This window comes from Octodon degus, unplaced genomic scaffold, assembly GCF_000260255.1.
Source record: "Octodon degus isolate 3935 unplaced genomic scaffold, OctDeg1.0 scaffold00023, whole genome shotgun sequence".
NCBI classification, from domain to species: Eukaryota; Metazoa; Chordata; class Mammalia; order Rodentia; family Octodontidae; genus Octodon; species Octodon degus.
Window position 1 is genome coordinate 6,646,445 of NW_004524599.1, and position 17,183 is coordinate 6,663,627.

Genomic DNA, 17,183 nt, shown 5'->3' on the forward strand with positions numbered 1-17,183 from the left:
GGTTTGAAGGATTTTTGAGGGCATAAATTATAATTACAGCTTGAGTTGATAATTTTAAACCAAATAGCAGCTTCTCTTAAATGCCAAATGTCCAAAATGTAATAGCTGGCTTACACAAATGTGTAAGCCTCTCACATTCAAAATAAATGCATCCCAAAGTTATTCCACTGAGAAAGAGAAGGAGAGTCCATGTATTAAAGAATGAGCTAGGCAGCCACATGGCCCATCTTTGCTACAGGTAGTAAAGAAAAAAATCAAGGACCTCTGGCCTTCAACTTAGTATTTTCACATCAACCTTGAGTGACTACCATTTGTCAACTGGAATCGTTCAGATTAGGCTGCTGAGTAACACTGTGGGCATAGTGGGGTTCGCAGCAGACAGAATGGATTAAGAATTCATAGAAAAAAGAAAAAGATCAAAGACAATGTGAGGAAAAGAGACACTGAAATTAAAATAAATCTGCACAAAACTTTCAGTGAAAAACAAAACAAGGCAGATGTCAGAAAGTAACTAAAAACAAGCATCTATTAAAAAACACCTAAACTTTTCCTAGTAAACCACAAGCAACCAAGACATTACCAATGGTAATGCTGGCTAATAGCAGTGTGCCACTATGCTGTATAGAAGCAATGTGGCCTCTTATGTTTAGAAACTTTAGTTTTATGATGAATGCTGAAAGATGTCTCTTGGTGTTCAGTATGTGTGTTCTACAGAAAACATCAGTTAAATGAGCAAGATCCCAAGTGCATCCTACAAACATATAAAGACGGCCCTTTGGTTTCTGTGTGCTACTCTACATAGTCTGATACAGTCTTGATTCGGAATCAAGGCTCCCAAACCATACTCTTACTTATTTATTTATTGCCATCGGTACTAGGGATTGAACTCAGGACCTTGCCCTTGCCAGGCAAGTACTTATTCTACTGAGGGATCTCCTCAGCCCCATACTCCTTTTATTCACAGATTAATTCCATTTCTAACACATCTAAGTTAAGTAAGATTTAAATATATTGTCAGTTCCTGCATGGCTGTTGAGGCTATTAGCATTAACTGTGCATGTGACTGTCATTAAAGTATGCCGAGTCTATAAGTTCTTAAAGAGTTGGGTCCTGTTGGCAGTCTGAAGTGTGGCTATCAAATCTAGAGAAACCTTTGCTTTGAGATGAAGCCTTAGGGCTGGGTACATGACTGAGTGGTAGTGTTCTTGCCTTACATACACAAGGCCCTGAGTTCAAACCTTAGCACCATGCACACACAAAAGTTTGGTCTCAAAATGAAGTACTGCTACACTGTGAAACCTTGGCATTGAACTCTAAAGCTCAACTGATCTTCCTGCCTCAGTTTCTCCACAGCAGAAACCATAGATGCATGGCACCTGTCTAAATAGACTTGATATCCCAAAGTTTTATACTGTTGAAAACTGAATTCTAGAAAGATATGCAGCTCTTGATTCTATTTTTCTTTGATTCCTATATTATACAGTGGGAACCTACAGCCTGTTCCCATGATTAAATGCCAAGTTTCACCTGAGTTCAGGGAAACTTAGTGAATGAAGGAGCTTCCTGGGTTGAAGTTTTCATGGAGAGAGCCACAGGGGTGAGGGCAAGTGGCCTCTGAGCAGCGACCACCTGTACTGCCTGGAGAGCAGGGATGAGAGCTGTGCCTAACTCCACACCTTCCAGAATTTCCAGAGCAGAGGTAGTGAAGGGCATCTGCTGGGCTTTCTCCCTGTGTACTTCCGCACTGGGCTGATACTAGATTTATGTTAGATCAAATATACAAGAAGTGACATCAAGACTCCCTGGTTCCACAGACGCAATTGATAAAGCTGTTTGCTACTGAAAAGACAACAATTTCTGTGCTGAACCACCTAACATTAGACCACATCATGTGAGCACTCATTTAGCTCCAGTAAGTGGAGAAACTGCTGTCCAGGACTGAGGAACAACAGACACTGCTACAAAGTGCCAAGCTCAGAAGAACTGCTGGCAAGAGGTGTCCCCAACAGGGAGGTGGCCCCACATGACAGGGACAGCCCCCAGGACACCAGCCTGGCTTCTCAGCCTTTGCTCTGATTCATGAGCGGATGTGTGCGTCTAAATTCAAAACCACAGCACCTGAAAATAAGTATTTTTCTTCATAATTTTTTAGTCACTTCATCTATTCGAGATATATTTATCTAAAAATTCACATTTTCTCTCAGAAAATAAAGATCAATAGCAAAAGGAAACACTTTATAACCCACACTGCTATCTTTCCAACATCTTTATGGAACTGGTAAGGGAAATTTAAAATATACACATTAAAATTAGAACAAGTCAATGTCTTATCTTTTACAACAGTCTGGAGTGAAGAAATTTTCACCCCAGTACCGCAAAAAAAAAAAAGGAAAAAAATTTTCATGTTGTAGAGATGTTAGTTTAGAGCAGAGATTAATTCCAGGGAAAATAAGGCTCTCAAAAAAATGAAGAGCAAAATTTCCAAATTAGTCTTTATACATATACCTACAAAATGGATGCCACAAGGGAAAAATTATGTCAGAATTTTCACTCCAACTGTTAAAACGCCATCTGGTGAATAAGGCGAGATGGAGTACTCTGTTTATAAAAACTTTCATCCAACCAGAATGGGTCAGCTTTGCAGCATTATCTGATGTTATCACTGCAGAACAGAATTACCTACTTTAAAAAATCATGCTTCTTTTAGCCATGGCTGCCTAAATTCTCACAACAAAATAAAGTAACAGCAGTTGCAACAACAACAACAAAAAGTCAAAAGTGAAAATTCAAAGGTCTCAGATTAAAAGCCCTATTATCTTTTGTCTACATGGTTCCAGAAACTGAGAAAATAAACTAATCTGGGATAAAAATCAGATATACATGGTCCATAAGAAGCAATGGCTTTAAATAACTTTAGTTGATAAAAAAACAACAAAAGATTCTTGAAGATTCTTAACCAAAGAAACATTATACACACATACTGTTATCTATCAAGAATGAAGATACTAATGAATTATGTACAACAGAATGGTTTTCAGGCTTACCAACTTGGGAACCTATTTTGTAGCTCTTAGAAGCTTTTCTTTCTCACAATAAATAACTCCTACGCTTCACTCCCATTGTTCCTAATTTCTTGCTGCGATTTTAGAGAACATGAACTCAGTGCCAGACATCCATCCGGCTCACAGCAGGTGTCCCAGCACAAGACTGATGGGCGATCATTGAAGGACTCTATGTTAGAGCCCTTGTCTGTAGCTTGATTTCATTCATTATTTTGGTCATCATCACTAAGGATTTCACTGGCAAAAAGATATGGATACTAAGCAAGGTGCTATGGACCCATCCTCAAATTTAAGCTTTGCGATCGTGAGACCCAGCAGGAGACAATGTCTACATCCTCGAGGATTAACTGTGTCACAGGTTAAGGCCCAGCGATACTCTCTGTCCATGACTGCAGAAGACAGTGACCAGGCATCACCATGTTAAATGCCTTTTCAATTCCAGGACTATTTTTTGTATCAGTTTTATCTATCATTCCAACAGATCAGTGTTATTAGGTGAAGTAACTCTCCAGGTCACAGTCATCAGCTGTCAAGTTCATCGTTAATACAGTCCTCCTTTTTTACGCTCGACTGGGCCCGGCTTTCCAGGCACTGCAGACCTCGGCATCAAGCACAACACCTGACAGGGCTGCCTTTTCTTTAGAAACCATACTCCTGTCCATCAAAGAAAGTAATCAGGGGTGACACAGGAAACGAACCCACGACAGCTGTCAAGAGGAATAGGATTTAAAAATCACACTATCCTGTTTGAGACCTCATTTGAGAGCATTTCATGATTACCTCTTGCTTTTACATTGTAACTCTAAATGTGACATCTTTATGTTCTTATTTTACTGGCCTTATGAGGAAGCAGAAGTGAGTCCACCTTTGCCTCGGGAAGTCTGTATGTTTTGCCGTGGCTCTGTGTGGGCCCCACATTGCTGTCAGGTGAAGTTACAGTGCTGAGTAGGAACCAAGCAGGCATCAGGGGAAGGCAATCCCTTGCCACACGGCGCATTACACTTATGCTGTGTGTACTACTACCTCGTGCCATGGTGTTATGTCCAGGGACAAGTGCCAGCCTCTCTGAAGTAAGTTTTAGAATGAGAAAGGGCAGAAATGAATGAGGAAAAAAAAAAAAATGAACTGGGAAAAAATGTTTTCTACCATACAAAAGTTCTACTGCATGTAGTATTTAAAAATGCTATCATTAAAAAAAAAGAAAGTTGTCATTAGTTTCACCCAAAATTCTACATTTTCTAAATTGTCCCAGAATATTTTGACTTAAAATTATTTCTGAAGGGTCTTTTATATGTAATCAATACCAATGCTTTTTTTTTTTTTTTTTTTGCCATTTAATTTAGATTTTGGTTTTGCCAAGGGAGGGGGGGACCACTAACAAACAAAACCCAAACCAACCCAGAATGGCTTTCCAATGTCAAAGCATACAAAAGTCAGAATCAATTACCAGAGCAAAAAGATTCACTGAGTCAGAGAATCAGGGAGCAGAAAAATGTAAATTCCAAGCCCCAGTGTTCCCCTCTAAGTTCCCTCTCAAGGGACACGGCACTGCCCACCTCTGCACCTGCACATCTTTGCCCAAACAAATCCTCGGGCTAGAAAGCATGCCCTCCCTCACCCACTTTTCTCATCAAGACCCATTCAATGACACATTAATGGAGAAACAATCCTTCTGAGTCTTCCTTCCACCCTAGCTTGGTCATGCCTGATGCGTCCCTGCCCGTCCCAAGGCACTGCAGCCATGGACCAAGTGCTCTAGGAAGACAGGAGTCCTGCTCATGCCGAAAAGCTGTCCAACTGAAAAGAAGTAAATCAGCAGAAAGAGAATAAACTTCGCTTTTCTGGAGCTACTGAAAAGTAGAAAAGTAGCACCGATCTTTGTAAATCTGTCAATTATTAAGAATAAGAAATCTAACAGTTGGAAAATCTGAGTCATTTTCTAGTTTTGGGACCCATCAATGGCCAGTAAGCTGCAAACTAACAAGTCACTTAATATACTTATAACAGCTCTGAGGATATAACAAATATAATTTATAAAGTATAAATACTGCATTTATTATGCCTAACATGCAATTTTAGAGATGGAATTTAATAGAAAATTTTATCAAATTCTATAAATGATAATATTGAATGATTTCCCATAAATTATATAGCACTGTTTTCATAGTTGTCAATTTAGTAACAACTGTTCACTATGTACATATGCTAGGCAGAATCCTAGGGCAGTGAGCAATACCAAATCCTTGTCTTTATGTAATTTATTTTCTACCAGTTAGAAATAGATTTTTTAAGAAGTACACATATCCAGAAACAATATGTACAAGGAAAAAAAAAAACAAAACACTGAGATAAGAGGTGAAAGCAATGCCAGCGGTGAGCATGGAGTGTTTCTGTCCCCATATCCAGGGGGTTCGAGAGAACCCAGGGAGAAGGGGACCTCTGAGTACAGGGTAGCAAAGGCACAAAGGTCCTGAGATGGAAGCCTGTTGGATGTGTTCAAAGAAGGCCAAGCAACCGCTGCTGAGGCTGCTGCTGAGCAAGGAAGGAAGGAGTGAGGAGTAAGAGACAACGGTGGGGTGAGGGAGCAGCATCCTCTGAAGAGGAAGCTGTAGGAGTAGTGAGCCAGGGACTGCCATGACTTAACAGACCGCTGTGGCTGCGGTGTGGAAAAGTCTAGGAGAGGCTGGGCTGCATCAGAGACAACCCAGAAGCTGCCAGAAGCCATTCAGAAGAGACCATGCGAGTGTGCACCTAACAGGGTTAACAGAGCCTCGAGGAATGTGGGCAGTGTGGAGGAAGAGCTACGTAGTTTTATTTAGTTTCTTAAAGGCAAAATGAGCACCCCCTCCCCCCAAAAAAGGAGCATCAATGACAATGTCAAGGTTTGGATCAAGTAACTGGAAGTCCAGGAGAGGACTACGAGGGAAGTGTGCTTCTTTGAGGTAAAGGGTAATTGAGGAGTTTGGGACACATCAAATATGAATGTGCCTGAGGCATCCACACAAGAGATAATAGGGAATCAAGTCTGGAGTGAATGGGGTGTCATCCTCACCCAAATGGTATTCAAGGTCACACAACTGAAAATGACCTAAAGCAGTGGTGGCAATCTATTGTCAGGCATGCTGCAGTAGGCTGTTTACATCATTGAAAGCTCTATAAGGTTTGCCATCACTGACCTAGGGAGGAAGAGACAGGAGAAGAGACCCAGGGCCCATGTGTGAAGGTGGAAGATGGAAGAACCGGCAAAGGAGAGAAAGCAAAGAGCACACTGGGCTAGTGTTGGGCTGGAAGAGGGGCACCCTCCAGAGCCAGTGCACACCCTCCAGGCGCCTGGTTACCCACTGCAGAGGACTGGCTCCCTACATGTGCCAACACACACCAACCAAAAGTAAGTAAAATTCCACATCTCTTAAGTACCATCAATACAATGCAGTAAAAATTCTTCTGAAAGAATAATGAAGATTTGACTTTAGTAATCAAGAAATCACAAATAAAGATGCCAAATTATCATCAAACTGGTCAAAAATTAAAATTATGACAATGATGGAGGTGGAGAAATGGTAAGTCTCTTCCAGAAAACAATGTAAAATTATAAAATAAAATCAACGTCAAATTGTAAAATAAAATCCTAGATGTCAACAAATTGGTACTGTTTATACAAATTGCAGTAAAACTGTAACCATGTTCATGACTCATAGGTGTATGCACGGATGTTAAATGGAGTGAAGGGAAATCCTCCACGGCTGCAAGCAGGAGGACCATGGCCAGAATAGGGTTGAACAGAGCTGCACCTTGTGCATAATGCCTTCCGACAGAATTCTTATAACCATCAGTTCTGGTATGAACATATGAGTATATGTTCTGTGATTCTTTCTACTCTATTTTATAAAACTCAAATATTTTTAAGCACAAAAAGAGAATAAGAGGAAAATAAGTCTATTTGTTTGAAGCATCCACATAATTACGTCTTACTACAAGCCTATAATAAGGCAAAAGAGAGGATGCATTTTGTTGGCATAGCAATGAAGCATTGTAAGTCTCCTCAGAGTTTAAATTTCTGCTGCATTTTACCACCTGATAAAAACTGAAAAAACTTTCAGCAACTTCCCATGAATACAGTAATTTATAAAATTACACTTAAAAACAAGGTGAAACAATCTTATTTTATCAGAACACTTAATGCGTGTCTATCAACTCTGATATATACAGTGGTACATTGGTTCACGAACATAATTCTTTCTGTGAGTCTGGTCACAGAATGTTTTTCTTAATTTTACAATTTGTTTTGCATCCAGAATTATAGAATAAAGTCTGGGATCAAAACTGTGGAAAGAATTAACTTCATGAACAGAGGTACCACTGTAATCTAATAATAGCTTCCAGCAGTTTAGAAATGACATGAAACACACAAAAATGAAAGAACTGATATGTAAATCAACCAGTCAGCCAACTTAAACAATGCGTGATAATTAATGAAACCACTTACTTCTCCTATAAAAATTTAGAATATGAGTACTGCCTTCCTCCACAGTTGAGAGGAATCTACATGCAGGTTCATTAGTTAATTTTCGCAAGATTCATCCTGAAGATGAAGTGTAACAGCATATTTTATAATAGCACTTTTATACCTACATTTTTTAGATACCACTGTTTTATCTGTACCTTTCAACTTTCCTAACACCGGATAGTAAATATACTTACTAAAATTCTTAACATACTTGTCCTAGCTTTTCACATTTGAATTATTCTTACTACTTAGGAAATAAGTCACTTCTCCTGAATACTGAGATATAAACTTGGGCTGATTCATTTAGTGTTTTATTGTTTTTTGGATAGGACTGAAAGAGCTGACAGTTTAACCTACATGCTCCATCATGGCCTTATTTTCTCTTTAGAAATTTGAACTATATAAGACAAATATAAAACAGTCTTAAAATGCAATAAAATGTCTTAAAATTCCCTTTTATCAATCTTTTTTACAAAAAGATAATTCTATTTTCTGATTACTCAGAATTAATGATCAGCTTCATTTTCTCTCCAAATTGGCCAGAGATAAGTATTTATATATATGGAGCTAACACTTAAAAAGAAACCAATCAGGTAACTTTCAAAATAAGAAATGTTTCTGACACTTATTTCAGCCAACAATCATTTTCTTCCACAAACAGTGACAGAGCCCTGGCGATGCACAAGGCTGCCTGAGCCAGCAGTGAGGCAGAGGCCCCTGCACAGGGATTCAGCTCATGCTGCGCTGCGCACCCTGGTGGCGAGGTAAGGAAAGGACAGGTAACCACAAAAAGGCAGACAGTGCTGAACACATCCAGAGAGGAAATTCATTCCAACAGGAATAACTGCTTTCCACAAGTGTGTGGAAGGGACAATGACAGAAGGCTTCACGGCCACAATGGATCTGCGCTACATTCAGAGGAAAAGGGAGATTCTGACCAGTAGAGAGTGACAGTGGTGATTTAGGGGAGGGCTGTAAAGGTGGACAGCAGGCGCAGTCATGTAAACAGGAAACTCAAGCATCAGGTGGGTGAGAACAGGGAAATTAGAAAAGCAAGGAGGCGGTAGGTGGCAGATAGGCAGAACTGTGATTAGGTCATTTGGTTCACATGTATGTGGCGGGCAACTCGGAACCAATGAAAACCTTGGATCAGTGGAGCAATGTGGAATATTAATTTAACAGAGTAGCATCAGTGTGGATGGATAGAGAGAAAGAACAAAAGTTTAAGATGAGGAAACTGAGTAGGAGGCTATGGATGCCAAACAAATAACACACTGTAAGCATCATTTATGACAAATATGGTATAAAGCCTTACCTGATTCTTCTGTATCTTGTTCATCTATTAAAGCTACTGAGACACCTAAATCCACACATTTCTTGCTATGTGCCTTGGACTTCATGTGTTTTGTCAGGTTTCCTTAAGGGAAAAGAATGTTTACTAAGCTTACACAGTAACATTTTGCTATTAACAATGGCAAATTCCATTCCTATGTAAAGCAAAAGCACAGACTGTAGTTCAACAATTGCACAGACTAAATCTGGATACAAGAAGATACTGGTATCTATACTGGGCAACAACTTTCTTAATTACTAGTAATAGTGTGTCTTTTTCAAATCTGCCTCCTGTACTTTGTGTCTACTTTTGCCTCCGGATTTTCACTCTCCCTTCCTTATTTATTTCTCAGAACATGGTACACATAAAGTCCCTTTCAGACAGCACTGCAGTTCCTGGAATGGAAATTCTCCACTAGTTGTGTCTGCTGGCTTTTCTCACAGTAGTTTGTTTCCTTGCATGATTTTTCATTTTCATTATAAACTAACTTTAGCAAAATCATTTTGCATGAAGTCCTAAGCAAATGGGTTATAGAAACATCTTTTATAGCTGTGTCCCAAGTGCTTCTGCCTGATACCTTGCCAGTTTTGGTGGTTTCAGATCACATTGTTGTTGTCTGTCTGTTTGGAAAGCACAGGTAAAGGGTTCAGCCTTTAGGCATAAACCTTATCTCCGACAAAGCCCAACATCAAGGAAAGGGACAACCAGATTTAATTCAGGTGCCTCAGATTCCATTTTAGAACAAGCACTAAAAACCCAAGTCTACATATATAAATCTGTCTTTGATTCCCCTGTGGATCCTTAGGGTTTTTTTTTTTTTTTTTAAAGTATCTGCTTATCACACTGCTTCTGAGTGTCTTCTATATTTTAAATTCTTGGGCTGCTGGGGAAAGGGTGTAAAGATTTTTTGAGTTTGACTATGATAAACTATTTTGGATCATCTTGAAATACTGTAAGCAGTGTTTGTGTGTGTGCACACATGGAACAGGAGAAAGAAGTTCATTTCATGTACTGACTGGATATCACCTGGTAACACTGTGCCTGAAGGTGTTTCTTCACCAGCTGATATGTTACTCTCTGTAAGCATAACCAGGGTCAGGGAACCAGAGTCCACATGCCCCATATGATCAGAAATACAAGGGAACAGGCCAGAGTCTTCTGAGGACACCAAGCATCTTGTTTAAAAAATACTCCCAACAAAGTCAAATCATCTTTCCAAGGGCAAGGGCAAATGAGTATTTGAAAATAGCCTTTACAAAAATAAAAAGTATGTGAATCATTAGTCCAAATTTTGTGCTTACAGTAGCAAAAGCCCATAAGACTTGTGTCTTTACAGAGTTTCAGTGTCTTGACAGATGCCCTGAATCTGTGAAACTGGCCCCACCTGTGTGAGGGGAGTCTAGCAGGTTCTTGTCAGGCCACTGCGTGCATACCACAGCTGAGCACCCGAGCTGAGGCATAAGGAAGCTGGCGGGACCATAGGCCTCTCGGTCACTCATGACCGTGACTTCTGATTCTGGAGACACGACCTGGCTTTAGATAGGCTATTTCTGACATTTACAATAAATATAGGTACATCATGAAGCAAATACAGCAAAACATTAACCCCTATTAAGACAATGGGTATTGGTATTCATTACACAAATCTTTTATTTTCCATAAGATCTTCAAAGTTTTCACATTAATAAAATTAGAAAAGTGGTTCAGTCACTGTAATGTGGCTGATGTTTCCACCTATAAGTCAAAATGCTTTCATTACTAATCAAATCAATCAAAAAGGGTCCGCAATGGTTTCCTTTCAAAATACTTTTGTTCTCTAAATAGGCCAACACAGGTTATCTGCTAAGAAGTTATTGAGTAAATATAACTGGGAAAATTTGGGACTATGTTTTTAATAAGCATATTTGCTCATAATCTGAGTTATTTATTAACTTCTTAAATAATTTAAAATAAATTAGCATTTAAATATCAAAATGTGTACATTTAAATGCAAATATCCCTAGAAATAACCTTATATGTTAAAGGATTGATTTAACAAATTGTGTGATGCATTTAATAAACATTTACCTAAAACGCTTTGGACAACTGAAAAGTTTTGTTCCACAACTTTCTGTGATAGAAAAGGAACTATATGCTGCAGAGGTACAAGCTCATTGGATATTTTGTGCTGACTGACCCTTAAAGCAGAGTCTTTAAAATAAATCAATTAAAATTATTTTTAAAAATCTGCTCAAAATAAACTTAAGCGGGCAAGTGATGAGTTGCAGCTCTATGAGCATGACATCACACACAGGAAGGCCAGCACCATTTGCTCTCTCTACTGGCCATGTTTCTACAGTGCTGTGATACTGCTACCTCCTTCTGCGCATCAGGAGACACATTCAATGAGATATAGCAGCTGGTTGGCAAGGGTAACAAAGTAGATGAGAGTTAGGCAAACTCTACAACCTAACCAAAAACAAAAACAGGTGTAAAGGATCACCTGAGCAGACCTCCTTGAAAGAAGAGCAATCGCCTCCAGTTTGGCTGTGTCTGACCCCTTTCCTTGTAGTGCTCTGCACAGAGCTGGCTAGGACTTTGCCGTATCCCTTCGACTGCCTGTAAGCAATGCATACTAGTCTAGCAGAGGTGCTGGTGGTAGTCTTTGAAGACGGCACGTGGCATGCGTGCTTCCCTGATAACCTATACCTGCTACTCTAATCTGAGCTGGGCTGTGGCAGGACAAAGAGCCAATGCTCCACACTGTCAGCTGGGATTGAGCCTTGAGAGAGAGGCTATGACTTGCTGGGGCTTGAAAGATTACACATAAGAACTGAAGCACAGGATCCCGAACTATTAGATATTATCTCAATAGTATAATGCAAATTACTTTTCTGCATATCCTTCTCTCTGCATATTGCAGAGGTAAACGCAGGCCTCCTACCTAGCCCAGCTCACGGTACTCACCTACTGCCTGCAGTTCTCAGTCCTTCATCCCCAAGCCACTCCTCCTTCATGACTGAATAAAACCTGGCTTTGGCCCTGGGTCGAGGCCTTTGTTCCAGATAGCCATCACCATGGCTGGACTTAGGGCCCCTTGGCTCCCCACAACTATAAATATCCTTAATGTCTTTATTCTCGCCATGGGTTGCACTGGAAGCAGTAGATTGGAATTAACTTGATGGGATTCCAATAACTTATCTATGGGATTACAAACACAAACTTTCTAGACCAAGACAAGGACCAAAAAGTGCTCCTTAATAAACAGGTCTAATATTACTTAATTAGCTGCATTTAAAACTGACTCTATCTGCTTCTCAAAGATTTATAGAAACTGAACTTTTGAAAGGAATTTGAACCTAAAAAAATGAGAGCTGTCTTGCTAAAAATAGGGGAAAAAAATAAAATTTCCAAAATTTTTATTAGTCCTCTTAGCTAGGCTATTCTTGTCAAGTGTGAAGTGGTGCATGCCTGTAATTCTAGCACTCAGGAGGCCGAGACAAGAGAATAGCTGCTGAATTTGAGGCCGTCCTCGGCTACAGAGTAAGTTCAAGGTCAGCCTGGAATTCATAGAGATACTTTGCCTCAACAAAACAAAACAAGACTTGTGTAATTCACATGACTTATCTGACAAAACAAAAAATATAATGCGGGTTCAGATATACAGCACACAGAGTGTGGGAACAGTCAACAGACAAGGCTCACTTTCCAGCAGCCAGCAAGCTCTGTTCATCATTTAATAAACATTTACCTAAAATCTTGCATGATGCTGTTTTAGTTCACTAAGATTAATTCAGGGACTCAAATTATTTCTGCTTACCAAGAGATCTCTGTGGTTTCATCTGATTTTCCACTGCTAGCTCATCCTTTTTTACTTGCCCTTATGTTATGAAAAAATACCTGAAATACCCTAAATCTTTTGATTTTATGGAAAACTAATCATTTTCTCATACCTTTTTATTTCTTATAATTGGGAACACTGTTCTATACTCAGTAAAGCTTATCTTAGTAATTTTTCTATCAGTATAGAAAAACTACCTATTTAGTACTCACTCCACCCCTCTGACATCTTGGGACTTTAGAAATAGTCAAAGCTATACTAAAAATCAAATTTCTGGAAAATATATACCTTCTGTTGTGCATGTCACAGCTTCTCAAAACCTGGAAGACTTTTTGCTAAGAAGGGTGATGATTATAATACAAGTTTTTCAGATGTTAGAAACAATCAGATTCAGGTATGTCCAAGCTGAACAATGTATAATATAAATCATGTAATTTTAGAAATATTATTTGTTTTGCAGATGGACCCATAAAAATGAATGTAATAATATCAAATATACCATTTAAAAAAAAAAGAAAGAAATAGTCAAAGCTATCTAAAAAGAACATTTTGTTTTTTTATTCTTTCAGATACTGTTGGCATTTTGTTTGTTTGTTTGTTATTTAGGACAGGGTGTACAGGGTCTCACTACAGAGATCAGACTTGTAGTAATCCTCCTGTTTTCAGCCTCCCAAGCACTGGGATTACAGGTCTGTGCCACCAGGCTCAGTCTCACGGCGCTGTGGGGGCAGGGCCAGCACAGCATGCCGGGGATCAAACCCCTGGCCGCTGTGCTCTGTCTAAGCAAGTGCTTTCGTCTGCTGAGCTATTTGGCCAGCCCCCACTATTGGCACTTTAAAAGAGTTATTTGAATCTGTTTAGTTATAATTATAAATGTTGTATCTTTCTTTAAATGTCAACAAATACTAGCCAAAATATATAGGCTTTACTAAAGACCTGATCTTTAAAAAAAAAAAAACAAAAAAAACCCCTGTAAATTTAACTAATATAACAGATACAAGCCAATGTTAACTCAAAAGGGTTAAAAAGTTTTTATAAAAAGTATTTTTTATAGATACTGTTTTTTCAGACATATTTTCATGATTATATGTTTGTTGGACAGTTTTACTTTTTAAAGGGACATACATAAAATTAGAGACTCAAGAAACAAATGTTCGTATAATGATTCATATGTAAGGAGCCAAACAAAGAAAACAAAAACTTTACAGTAGCATATCCATTATGTATAAAATTTACACAAGGCAAAATTATAATAATAGCTTGCCAGTTAAAAATATAGAAAGAAAATAAAAAGCTAAATATAACTGTAATGACTAGTTCTGAGATCATCTTATGAACAACAGACATGTTAAGAAAAACTCTGAATTAAAAAAAAAAATCTGGGTTAAAAGATATATCAGAAAAAAAAGGCTATATATGCTAAAATTAGATGATAAAACATGAGTGGAATGATAACAGTTTATTGTCACTACTATTGTAAATTTTTAAGATCTGACAACCCCAATGAATTTACTTGTAATCATGAAAACTTCTTTTTCTTCTTCAGCCCAAAGTAAATATTTTTGAAAATGTATTAGTCATCATGCTGTCCAACTGTAATCTGGGGAATAAAAAAAATGTAAAAAGGGCAGTTGCTTCTTTTAAAATATTTCATATATATTTTCTAAAACTGTGCAATTAACTTTTCCCCAAAGGTTCTAAAAGCATAAAGAAAACTAAAAAGCTGACAAGATGTAATTTCGTCAATTTAAACTACTGCATGGTAAACTTCAAAGAATATGTAAAGTCCTCTTCTGCTATGTAAATACATATGATAAAGCCATGAAGCAATGGATATCTCATACCTTTTGTCTTAAAGGAGAAGTTACAGTAAGTGCAGTGGTAGGGGCGCACATCTGTGTGGGTTCGTATGTGTTTCTTTAACATACTAGGTTTCTTACAGCGGATTCCACACTCTTCACAAATGTACTTTCCTCTTCCCCTGCCTCGGACATACACATATTCTTCATTTGATTTGTATCTAATTTGAAAAGAAAAATTAATTATATTGAACAATATATCTTCGAAAAAAAAAATCCATGATTAAAATTCTCCTTAGAAAATAAATAAAACTTTCATACTAAGTGCGTAAGAATATATATACAATGGTAACAGAACACTCCAATTTTTCCCATTAATATAATGTTCTAAAAGTCATTTCCAAACAAATAAATTTATTCAGTATTACATTTAACTTACAAATATTTCCTTGTTGTAAGATGATTGTTTACAAGTTTTCTTTGCTGCTAAGTTCAATCACAACAACTCTAAGAACTGAAATACTTCTGGGCTTTACAATAATCGGTTTTTACAATATTTTTCTCACTGTAAAATACACCAAGACAAAGGGAAAGAGGCACGCGCCATCTGCCTCAGCACAAGTGCCCCAACTCGCTCCTTACTGTAAGTCAGTGCGAAATCTTAGCTCGCAGCTGTCCTGGAGGCCCTCCAATGCTCCCCAGCCATTATCTTCTCCATCAAAATGGAAGTAATATTAATATCTATTTTGCACAAAGATTCTTTCAGTAAACCCCAAAGCCCTGAAATATTTAAATAAAATTGGTACTTCACATGAAAGTAAATGTACATTTAAAAAATAAATTTAAATGTACATTTGAGAAGTAAACTTTGTACTTGCCCTCCATCAAATATTTTAATTCTTCTTGGTTCACTTTTGATTAATGAATTTTCTTTATCTTGCTCACTGTTAATTTCAGAGGCATCTTTACTGCTGAATTCAACTACTGTGGACTTTTGAATACCTAATACTCTCTGAAAGGGAAAAAAAAAAAAAAAAAAGAGAGAAACTAATGTAATAAAACTGAAAACACAAACATGCTGACATTTCACTAGAAACTTAAATACCATGGAGTAGAAACCATTAGTTAACTTAAGGAAATGCTTTTCTAAGCAGTAACAGATAAAATCATTTGCTTATCTTCTCTCACCTGTCTAACCATAAAAAAATTAATTCATCTTATGATATCTTAAATAATCCTGGCAGTCTCTGATACCCCAAAACAAACTTCCCACTTTTGGTATTCTGAGAATTTAAGAGAGATTTCTTTTGGGGGGTGGGGTGGGGTTAGTACTGGGGATTGAACTCAAGACCTTGAGCATGCTAGACAACCACTCTACCCCTGAGTTAGAGCCTCAGCCCTTTTTGTTCTGAGATAGTCCTGCTTAAGTTGCCCATGCTAGCAGTGAACTTGCAACCCTTTTGCCTCATGCCTCCCCTGGCCAAGCCTCAACCCCACAAATGTCTGGCTTTAACAGGAACTTTTATAGACTAACCATCCTTATTTCACTTAACCGCTCCTACTATAGTTTAAATACATTGCTTCATGGGTTTATTCTTTGAAGGTGGGAAAGAGCTAGCTACCCTGGTATCATGTATCAGATCTCCAAGAAACATCTCTAATCTCAGTTTACACCACTCTAAAGATAAAGCAGAAGCTCCACTTATAGCTGGCTTACATTCACCCTGTCATTTTAAACCACAAGTACAGTTGCTCTCTAGATGCTCTCAAAAGTTCTCTCAATACTGATCACATGTGAAATCCAGGTCAGGTTATTGGCTTGATAATAACTAAGTCCTTAGAAAAAGATAATGAACATCCAAATGATAAACAATGTGTTTTCCCATAGGAAACACAATTTACCATTTTTATGGGTGACTCTACGCCAAGCACCACTAATGGGGTTTTCTCAACCATCCTGGCTTCCAAGCTCACATGTCCTCATGAAGCAGCAGTACAGCCGACCTACCTTTTGGGGTGGACGTACTAGCAGTCCGAGATGGATGTTAACAGCCAAGGCTCAAACCCAGCCTTCTGGCTAAACCTAACATGAGGGACAAACCTCTCCAAACACAGGCTCTTTTATATAAATTTTCAAACAACTTCACCACCAAGTGGAAAGCCATCACACTGCACAAGTGATTCAGTACCACTAAGTGACAGGAGAGTGTACACAATGCATGAGAGCCTCTGACAAGCACACTGGGAAGTCCCTGTCCTCACAAGAGAACAGACAAGCTGCAGGCAGGCATGTGGAGGTGTGCCTCCACGACCAAGCCAACAGTTAAAAGCATGCCTGTCTCTGCTTTTCCTGGCCAACAGATCAGGCTTCCCCACAGGTGGAATATATGCACACACTGCTCCCTGACTTCAACCCTTTAATTACCTGCTTTCTTTCCATCTCTTCAGTCCTTTAGTCACTTTTGTACTATCAAATCTAGCTTTTATGCACTGATGTTTTCACCTGGTTAAAGTATCCAAATCATTATACTTTCCTCCAGCCTTAATGTTCTGACCATCCCTGGGCATCAGGTGTTACTGATGCCTTGTTTTCCCCTAGAAATTATTTTACTATATGGCAACTGCTTACTCCTTTTCCATTTCGGTTGTGGTATGGAGTAAC

General features: G+C 38.5%; 1 protein-coding gene across 4 annotated transcripts in view; it reads right to left on the minus strand.

The window, feature by feature from the left end:
- Hivep1 (human immunodeficiency virus type I enhancer binding protein 1) overlaps positions 1-17,183 on the minus strand; it is a 163,795-nt gene that overhangs the window by 17,192 nt on the left and 129,420 nt on the right. For all 4 annotated transcript variants that reach the window (XM_023712080.1, XM_023712078.1, XM_023712079.1 and 1 more), the window contains 3 exons: positions 15,400-15,533; positions 14,567-14,742; positions 8,885-8,986 (listed from right to left, as the gene is read on the minus strand). In XM_023712080.1, coding sequence (XP_023567848.1) covers positions 8,885-8,986; positions 14,567-14,742; positions 15,400-15,533 — 412 coding nt within the window. The remainder of the gene's footprint in view (positions 1-8,884; positions 8,987-14,566; positions 14,743-15,399; positions 15,534-17,183) is intronic.